At 35.5% G+C, this 9,794-nt stretch overlaps 2 protein-coding genes across 3 annotated transcripts; both read right to left on the bottom strand.

Moving 5' to 3' along the window:
• Positions 1-1,696: 1,696 nt before the first annotated feature.
• phyh (phytanoyl-CoA 2-hydroxylase) lies at positions 1,697-7,607 on the bottom strand. Its single transcript, XM_082167099.1, has 9 exons — positions 7,454-7,607; positions 7,055-7,122; positions 6,742-6,852; positions 5,023-5,191; positions 4,841-4,922; positions 4,387-4,568; positions 4,152-4,301; positions 2,603-2,737; positions 1,697-2,521 (listed from the first exon to the last, which is right to left on the bottom strand). Exons 1-9 carry the CDS (start codon positions 7,517-7,519, stop codon positions 2,468-2,470), a joined length of 1,017 nt encoding a protein of 338 aa, XP_082023225.1. The 5' UTR covers positions 7,520-7,607; the 3' UTR covers positions 1,697-2,467.
• Positions 7,608-8,602: 995 nt separating this feature from the next.
• LOC309496915 (uncharacterized protein) lies at positions 8,603-9,794 on the bottom strand. Of its 2 annotated transcripts, none has more exons than XM_082167104.1 (3): positions 9,672-9,794; positions 9,262-9,565; positions 8,603-9,181 (listed from the first exon to the last, which is right to left on the bottom strand). In XM_082167104.1, exons 1-3 carry the CDS (start codon positions 9,713-9,715, stop codon positions 8,858-8,860), a joined length of 672 nt encoding a protein of 223 aa, XP_082023230.1. In that variant the 5' UTR covers positions 9,716-9,794; the 3' UTR covers positions 8,603-8,857. The 2 variants fall into 2 exon arrangements, with proteins under 2 accessions (XP_082023230.1, XP_082023231.1); XM_082167105.1 differs by having other exon boundaries at positions 9,262-9,559; positions 9,672-9,750.

The raw sequence follows: 9,794 nt of genomic DNA, 5'->3' as shown, positions 1-9,794 counted from the left end.
TTACGTGTGACTGTGCCACACATTGCATTCTTTACCAAGACTGTCAGAAATTACTGTCTTGCTACAAAGCCGGCGGGAGTTTGTGTGAGACAAATCTTGTCAAGTATTCTTCACTACTAAATGTCTGAATGTCATATGGCGGATATTTAGATGTAACAACTATTGAGAGGTCCTCCTTATACATCTTATAGCTAGAGCCAGGCATGGATCTTGACATCATTTTACACAAGAACTATCAGTTAGTCTCCATCTAGTCTGTATCTAAAAGACAAACTGATAGAAAGAAAGAGAATTAGAGTAACAACTAGCAAAGGATTTCAGGAAATGAGAAACAGACATGCAGAGTGTTTAAAGGAAGAGATTAGAGCAAAGTTAAAAGTATTGTTCCGTCTCTCAATACTAATCAAAATATAGCAATGTCTATAAAGAAAACGTACATTATGTTTCAATGATTTGCCCTTTTTGGATTGGTTTGGCTATAGTGTGTGCATGTGCATTTACGAGGCATTTTTCCATGCTGTGTAAATGGATTCCTGGATGTCTGGATACCATCCAGGTATTTTCTTTGGTTCCAGGTCTCCATAAGGCAGACACCCCAGGCAAGAGACCCATTCTCTATTACCCATAATACACACAGATGTGAAATACTATTCCAGGCATGAGTTTTTCCACAAAATTTAGTATATAAGCATGTTTTATATAAGGAATTGCTCACCTAAATACTATTTACTAACCCTCATGTCGTTCCAAATCCATACTGTCTTCTGTGAGAAGAATGGAATGCTAGTAACATGCAAATCTGGTTTGTTTTGGCCACTTGATGATATATGGACCACTTTTATCATGCTTTTTTGGAGCTTTACAGCCCATTTCTTTTTAACGTATGGGAAACAGCGGCCTGAAGATTCTGCTTAACGTCTTCATGGACCTTTGGAACAACATGAGGATGAATAAACAATGACAGAATTTTCATTTTTTGGGTGAACTATCCCTTTAAGCTTTTCTCAAAAACATTGTGAGCTAAGTTGATCTTAGAGACTATTGATGCCAATGGTTCAAATGTGAACAAGCTGAACCAAACTCAATGCTCCATCCTTACTGTTGGCTTCTGTGGAAGGTTGTTGTTAGGGTGTGGTTTGAACTGGTTTGTACCATGGACCTCTTTAAATAGCCACTTTCATTGAGTGAACCTACCTTTTCTGCTAAAAGCAATTTGATTTTAATGGAGACTGCAGTCTGGGCACTTATGGTATTTATTATATGTGTGTATGCAGAGAGAGAAACAAACAAGCATTCATGGTTGCTCCTAAAATGCCCACTTATTCTGCTTTTAATCAGCATGATCAAAGATTTGGACTGCAGTTAGCTGGTAAATATATAAATAGATTGTGTATTTTGCTCACATCTGCTAAATCGAGGCTGGAAAACCACTAGTGCCTGATCTCAAGTCAAAGGTGGCTGCTATTGCGCTGCGTGCGCACAACACACTTGTGCATGCGAACGAGAACATTTTAATTTAAATTGTTCATCTGCTCAAGCATTACCATTTATCTATAGGCCTAGCTTCCTCTCTGCATGCAAGTTTCAGAGAAACTTCTCGACAATATTCTCCTGCATAGGCGAAAGTCTCAATGGTGTTTCTTGTGCAAATGTCACTTTTAGCACATTCAAAAAATTAATACACAGTAAAGTTCAGTGCCTTTTTAAATGCATTTATTGTAGTTAAACATTGGCATTCACATATAAGTATATTTTATTTAAATTAAGCAAAAATATATGGTAGAAACTTTTATTTTATTTTCCCTGTTAGATTACAAGCTGTTATTATCAAAGAAATGTTTGTATTACTGTAGAGTCAAAGTTTAATAGGTATGTTTAGACCTGATCTAATGTTGATAAAACATATTAATCCCTTTAATATTTCAGAATTAATAGTAAAAATATTTGCTTTGCCTCTGATTCTTTCAAAACCATCATTTCCATCAGCAAAAAGCTGGATCTATTTCAAATAAAGGCAGATTAAGTGCTGTACTTCCCAAGTACCTGCTGTGAACTCGAATTCTCATCAAAGTACTACTAATAAGCAACAACCTCACTAATAATTACCTCCAGGAAACACTCTCACAAACACCTGTTTATCCAAGACAATGAATTCCCAAATGTTCTTACATCGCTTGAAGAAAAGCCACACCAATATCCGTTGATGCTAAAATTACAATGTCTGGCTTTCACTATTGTTAGATCGGTATCAGGACTGATCATCCCAGGCACAGATGGCAATTCAGTGTGTGTGTGTGTTCCATGATTTACTCGCTACACTGCCACCTGATGGTGAAAGCTGTACTTTCCATAAGTATCAATTATGTAACCATAATGATCAATTTCAAGGAAATTGTCAAATTAACAAACAGCTGTGCTGTTAATTAATCCAGTTGTGAAGCCGTCCTCTCTCTAAGCCAGTCACAAGTCACATCGATGTTCTTTCTCCTTGAACCAGACGTCCCCGCAAAGCCCAAGTGTCCTGCATAAAGAGCAAACGCATGCATGTTGAAGATAAGCCACGTGCATGAAAGAAACTCTGCGTTTGAAGCTGGAAACACACCTCAAAGGAGATTGAATCGTCAACTCCATACTTCTTAGCTGCTAGTTCCTTCACTTCATTGCTGATGTTCTCCTGAGTTGTTCCTTTCACATCTATGTAATAGCAGTCAGAGCTGGCATAGTGACAGGAGATGGCCTGAAAGAAATGAACACAGCAGTCTTGGATTTAGTGACTACATACAGCACTTACTAAGTTGGTTGTTACTGCATGTTGATGAACAGTGTTGGGTATGTTTTTCTTAAAAAAGTAATTACTAGCTACTAATTACATCTCCAACAGTGTAATTAGATTACTGTACTAATGACTCTCTCTACTAATGAAAATTATTGCATTATTTATTACTAATCACTTTCTAAATCTCATATCAACCCTGACCAGTAGAACAATACAAGGATAGACATGAAACTGCTCTTTTAAATCTTTAAAATACATAATATAAAATTGCATTAATTATTCTTGAACTGATTAAAGCATTTAAAGAGATAAGCTTACATAAAAAACATACATTTTAACATTAGTTGTTAATTTCACTGTTGTTTTATATAGAATTGTTCTATAGTATGTACAGTTTTTAATTTAATTGCATCAGAAGTAGCTAATTAAATTGCAGAAAATTAAGAGTAATCCCTTACTTTACTTTTTCAGTGCATTGTTGCTGTTGTGTATGTAATTGAACACTTTTCCAAATTTCAGATTTGACAATGGTTTTATTTTAGAGTCATATAGATTTGAGTTTTAAACCCTCTTGTTTTATTGAAATAACATGTTGCATCAGTAAGATATGTATGATAGTAGTTGCGAATTTAACCTAAACGCAAAATTGGAATATTGCATAAAACATTTGTGATTAAAGCACCGTTTCCATCCCATGTGTTCAAAAGAGCAAAATCCTCACTTTCTGGTAAATTGGCGCAAAATATCTAATAAAAATGGAAGTTGCTGCAAAAGCCACTTTGGCTTGTGCCTCATAAAATACTTGCGCCCCAGAGAGTGTAGACGAAATGCAATGAGCATGTTACCATGTTATCTTGCGCTCGGATACCTGGCGTTTGGGAACGCAATCATGTGAGACGGTTCTGGGAGGGAATTAAACCAAATCATTTCGATGACAGACATTGGCTCAGGCATTTCAGAATGATCAAACCAACATTTTGAGATGCTGTGAAATAAAATTGGTCTGCTGTTAAGTCTAGTTATCCAATCACAATCTCTGCTACGGCAAAGTCACGTGAATTTTCATCGTAGTTTATACGCGTGTCATCTTATTAGATTAAAAAACGCCTAAATTGCGCACTTGGCGTTTCCATCCAGCGTTTTTTTTAACACAATATCCCAAAATTTGCATTAAAATGGTTATGCAATGGTTAATACTACAAATGCAATGTGGCCTAATGCATCCCTGACCTCATCTGAATGTGTTTTGAGGTTGAGAAATTGGTCCCCATTTACACATCTCTGTCAACTCTGTCTTGATTTTACCACCAGGGAGGGAAATGTCTTAAATACTAGAGTAAAAGCTCAATTTTTTATGCATGCAAGTACCTCATACCTTTCGAAATCCCTTGGTTTGGTTCATTCCTGAGCCGTGGATCAGCAAAGGATGGAAAAACACTGTATCTCCTTTCTCCATCTCTAAATGCACTCTGGGATGGTCTGGGTTGTAGTTGCGCACCCCGTGGTACATCTTATTTATTCCACCCTGGAAGGAAACAAAGAAGCAAACTGAGGCTGACTGATGTAGAGCATCTGCGTTAATCATCCTCATTCCTGTGTCTCTCTTTTACCTCCCATTCTGGGTAGTCGTGTTCCTGCAGAGTGCCATGGTGTGAGCCGGGCAGGACGACCAGGCAGCCGTTTTCCCGGTGCACTTTCTCCATGGCGGTCCATGAACACACAATGCGATCGGCAGGTCGGAAGGGGAAGTAGTGTAGATCCTGGTGCATGGGATGGCGAGAGGTCTTCTTACCTAGGGAGTTTGAAACAAGTGCACATTTAGGTATTTAGATGCAAACCTCTGCGTCACACATTTCATGTTTTGGATGTATCTTCCATGGCATACTGGAAACATTTTGATGAATTACACATAAAAATCCACAGTTAATCAAGATAACGTAGGAATAAAAATTCCAAAGACATTCTGCTTGATCCGATCACCAGACCAACACACCTGCGCACCAACAAGGATGTTGATTCAGGAACACTTCGAACTTATGTAAATCATGATAAGTGTATCTATACCCGTGTCAGGTGGTTTGTTGATGAGCATGGTGTGCATGGCCATGATGTTGGGTCCGGTGAAACACTTCACATACTTCAGGATCTGAGAAACAAGCATTCAGATTAAATTCAAAATAGATTTTGTTATTGCTTTAGAGAGCGTTGTACTCTGTTTTTGCATAGTACTCTGTGTTTGCATCTACCTGGGGTAAAGTGCAGTAGCGGAAAAGTTCGGGATCTTCCTGGAAGTCCTGAAGTTTGGTAACAGCCTTTTCGCCTTCAACAAACTCGGATTTAGCAATGGATACATCTCTCATTACCAACAAACCAGGCACCTTCACCTCTCTCTTACAGATGCGCTCAAACTCTTTCCTGTGAAACACACACTCAGTTATGTACAGACTTTGTGTAAAGCAGAGCACTGATCTCTTTAAACTTCGGTTCAGAGTTTCTGTTAATGATCTACTCACATGTACATGTAGCCTAATAATCACCTATTAATCCCACTGAGCAGAATTTCTCATTGATTGAAAGTGGCAGTGTTGCATAATTTAAATAATGCAATAAATATTTGAATTTGTGTGATGTAACACTCTGTGATTATGTACACAATTGTATTCAAAAATACAGTACAGGCCAAAAGTTTGGACACATTACTATTTTTAATGTTTTTGAAAGAAGTTTCTTCTGCTCATCAAGCCTGCATTTATTTGATAAAAAATACAGGAAAAAAAAGTAATATTGTGATATATTATTACTATTTAAAATAATTGGTTTTCAATTTATTATACTTTAAATTATCATTTATTTCTGTGATGCAAAGCTGAATTTTCAGGATCATTACTCCAGTCCATCACATGATCCTTTAGAAATCATTCTAATATGATGATTCATTATCAAAGTTGGAAACAGTTCTGCTGCTTAATCTTTTTTCATAACCTGTGATACTTTTTTAGGATACTTTGATGAATAAAAAGTAAAAAAATAAATAAAAAAAGAAGCAAATGTTTTAAAAATAGAAATCTTTTGTAACAACAATATACACGACTGGTCAGTAATTTGGGGTCAGTAATTTTATTTTTGTTGAAATAAATCAATACTTTTATTCAGCAAGGATGTGTTAAATTGATAAAAAGTGATAGTAAAGAAGATTTATATTATTACAAAATATTTTTTTTATTTTGAATAAATGCAGTTCTTTTTAACCTTTTATTCATCAAATATATTAGGCAGCAGAACTGTTTCCAACACTCATAATAAATCAGAATATTAGAATGATTTCTAAAGGATCATGTGATAGACTGGATGTCACATGTGACACTGAAGACTGGAGTAATGATGCTGAAAATTCAGCTTTACATCACAGGAATAAATAATTTTTTAAAGTATATTCAAAATAGAAAACTATTATTTTAAGTTGTAATAATATTTCACAATATTACTGTTTTTTTTCTGTATTTTTGATCAAATAAACGCAGCCTTGATAAGCATTAGAGACTTCTTTCAAAAATATAAAAAAAATTGTAATGTTTCCAAACTTTTGACCTGTACTGTACCTTGTGTGGATACATGTGCATTGCTTTTACAAAATAAATAATTATCAATATTTTCTCCCCAAATAAAATAATATACGACTTTATATTATTGTGAAACATTAAATAGATATTGGAGACATTTAGTCAATATATTGTTCACTGTATTCTCATCCCATTAGATAAGTTTATCAGTGGCTGAAAGTCCATAGTCAAACTGTCTATGGTAGATTTAGGGGCAGTTCGATGCATTCTTGTATTCAGTCTGCAATATTTAAATTAAAAAAGCAAGCTTTGCTGACATATTTCTTTAGTTATGTTTTAAAACCATAGTTACAAACTAAATGAACATGTTCAATGCATTTTAAAAAATGTGTTGATCAGTCTTGCCTGAATTGGTCAATATCCTCGTCCGACACCAAGTTTCGGATGAGTATGAACCCATCCTTTTCATAGGCGACTCTCTGTTCTGGAGTCAGGAGATCCGTGTCAAAAGTGTATCTGCAGACAAACCAGAACATACTTTACAACCAGACCAAGAACCAACTATATAGACATCACATTACTGAATTTATTATTGATTAAAATAAATTAAAGTCTACTTAATGGAATTTCAGCAATATTTAAAGACTACAACAATTATAAAATGCATTGTACATGATGATAACCACAGGAAAATACACTGAAAGATCAGCTGACTAACTGAAAGGCTTGAGGATGATGATGATGATGATGATAGGACACATTTTGGGCAGAAGTGAAGGATGCTCGCTGAATAATAAGGTTAAAGTTTATAATATAACATGTCAACACCATAATACAAACAAAACAAATGTAACGTAAAGAAATGCCTGTGCTTTATTTGATTTATTTATCATAGCAAAATAGTAATTATAATTAAAACATGATCCAATGTTGTTAGAAATATGTATTTCCATCGATAAAAGGTAACGTTAGGCCTGTCCGTAATGCCTCGGCTTGTACTGTGTGTGAGATCCCGGAACAGCCGCTATGTTTGAGGCAGACGCGCCTTCAGCTTCCTCGATCGCACGCGTTCAAGTACATCGCGCCGCTCGCTCGAAAAACGTCTCTAAAAGGATACGACAGCGCCGTGGGACCGGTCCAGATGATTCAAAACCACTTTTAATCTGTCTGCGGCCCGGGACATCTTTAATCCAGTAAAGTGTAGACGAGGTGAACTGGTCTGCAGTGCGTTTGACTCTGTGTGTGTGTGAGATTATATAACTGGGGTAAAGTGCACCTACACTTGCACTGCATAGCTTATGGTGTCACAAAGACTCTTGACTTTGATTTACAGTAGTCATTAACCAACTAAACCTCTCTGAAATAAATAAATATATATGAAAAACTATTAAACTTTAACTAAATAATAAATAAATACAATTATTTATGATATTATTATTATATATTTTAAAATATATAAAACCATTATAGATTAGGGAGTCAACGGGGATGATAAAGAAGCTTGCATGATTCAAAGTTAGCACTGTTATCTACACAAAACAACGTGTTTAACTGATTTAACAATGATGTTATTGCAGCATCAATTGCGACAATTCTGCATTAGCTAAACTGCCACAATAAAACGGTTCACTGTAGAAATAACAGTTTGAATTACAGATAAGAGCTGAAATATAGATTATCTCACACACACAAACACACACATGTTGGGTTTTCACATATTATGGGAACTTTCCATAGACACAATGACTTTTATACTACAAACTGTATATTCTATATATATTCTATGTATTCTATGTATATTCTATGTATATTCTAACCCTAAACCTGTCACATAAAACTTACTTTATTTACATGATCAAAAACATCACTTAAGTATGATTTATAAGCTTAATTAAGTTTAATTAAACCAACAAAATATGATGAATTTTTATTTTTAAATCAGGGCAAAACCAAAACTCCAAACTTGGTTTGCAAAAAAATATTATGTTGGCACAATTGGCATGTTTCATTGTGTTATCACACATAAAACAATTGACTCCAAGCACAACTACACACTATGCTTTCAAAATCTGCTATAATATTATATTTTATTCTATTGTAATCATATAACACCATAAAGTGTGGAATATATTTTTCAGAATTTAGATTTAACAAAAGTAGTGTGAGCTGACATGATTCAAGACGATAATTCAATAGCTCTTCATGATTATTAAAGGTTAATGTACAGATGGGTAATATAACAGACATTAAATATTCAGACAAAATGTAAATTAATTGTATTGTTTTTATTATTGTTTGTAAACTCAAAAAATGTGGTTGCGTACATACAAATTTTAAATAGCCTATTAAAAGCTTAAATTTAACTTGGTATAATATTAAATTATTTTTAAATTATTACAGGCATAATCTTAAAAGAAGCAGTCAAAAACATCAATCAATATTAGGGAAATAATTGCATATACTTTTTTCATGAAAAGTTTAATTGCTCAGACAGCGTTTGCATTTAACTACTAACAAACATTCAAGATGAGAGGAAGAAATCATGCTCATTCTTCATCTGTGTACGGAATATAGTATTAGCCTTGGCCACTTTTTCAGGTGTGTTCAGATACTTGTTCAGCAGAGCTCTGTAGTGTTTCTCGGGATGGCCGCCCATATTCTCCACCTTCCAAGTGTAGTAGGCATTGGTTGGAGGTGTGCTGAGATTATTACCCAACCACACCCAGAGTCTAGCACAGGGCAGGAGACCCACAGCAAAGTACAGCGGATCTTTTTTATCCAGCAGGTTTTTGTAGGACGACAGATATTTCATCATAGCTGGAGTCTGCTGGATGGGAGGCTCACCCTGGAGAAATGAGAATATAAAGCATCTTCAGTGGATTCAGAACTAGCTTGAAAGTTTAAAGTCTGTGTTTCTGTTCTTACCTTAAAAAAATATTGTTTGAGCATGGTGTCTGCAAAGCTTTTGTAGCTTTTGTATCTGTCTTTCATGAAGTCCCTGAGTTCAGTGGGCTTAGTTTTTTTCCCACTCATTATCTTCAGCATTTTGGTCACTTTCAGTAGATAGCCGATGTCCTGTATGGTGAAGCTGACGTATCGCTCCGCCTGAAGGCTGCCGTTCTGCATCTGTATCAGGAAGTCAGTCCCGAGTGTCTTATTGGCGATGTCTTTATTCTTCTCCCACAGATTTTCGTACACATCTTCCTCAGAGCTGGCTGGCAAACTGTAACTAAAAGCAAACTGTCTCAGATATGCACAAATCATCACTGAAGACTTTTCATTACAACATTATACATTCATTTATACCCCGGTATCATGAAAATGGAAGGACTCACCTGAAACCTAAGAAACAGAGACACAGGAGGGTCGCGGTCTTCATCTTTCTTGGATCTTGTAGTGCACTTGTCTTCAGCTCTGATCTGTAATCTGTTAGGCTATTTCTACAGTTCTTTTATAGT

The sequence above is a fragment of the Leuciscus leuciscus genome (assembly GCF_965113295.1).
Source record: "Leuciscus leuciscus genome assembly, chromosome: 4".
Lineage (NCBI taxonomy): Eukaryota > Metazoa > Chordata > Actinopteri > Cypriniformes > Leuciscidae > Leuciscus > Leuciscus leuciscus.
This window is presented reverse-complemented; position numbering and strand designations above follow the sequence as displayed.

Coding starts and splice junctions, on each gene's coding strand:
- phyh (XM_082167099.1), bottom strand. CDS start 7,519: ATGTCCCGGGCCGCAGACAGATTAAAAGTGGTTTTGAATCATCTGGAC. Junction 7,123..7,453: donor ACCGGTCCCACGGCGCTGTC/GTATCCTTTTAG, acceptor CTTATTATTCAG/CGAGCATCCTTCACTTCTGC. Junction 5,192..6,741: donor GAGGATATTGACCAATTCAG/GCAAGACTGATC, acceptor TGTGTTTCACAG/GAAAGAGTTTGAGCGCATCT.
- LOC309496915 (XM_082167104.1), bottom strand. CDS start 9,715: ATGAAGACCGCGACCCTCCTGTGTCTCTGTTTCTTAGGTTTCAG. Junction 9,566..9,671: donor CTCTGTTTCTTAGGTTTCAG/GTGAGTCCTTCC, acceptor GTTTGCTTTTAG/TTACAGTTTGCCAGCCAGCT. Junction 9,182..9,261: donor TCAAACAATATTTTTTTAAG/GTAAGAACAGAA, acceptor TCATTTCTCCAG/GGTGAGCCTCCCATCCAGCA.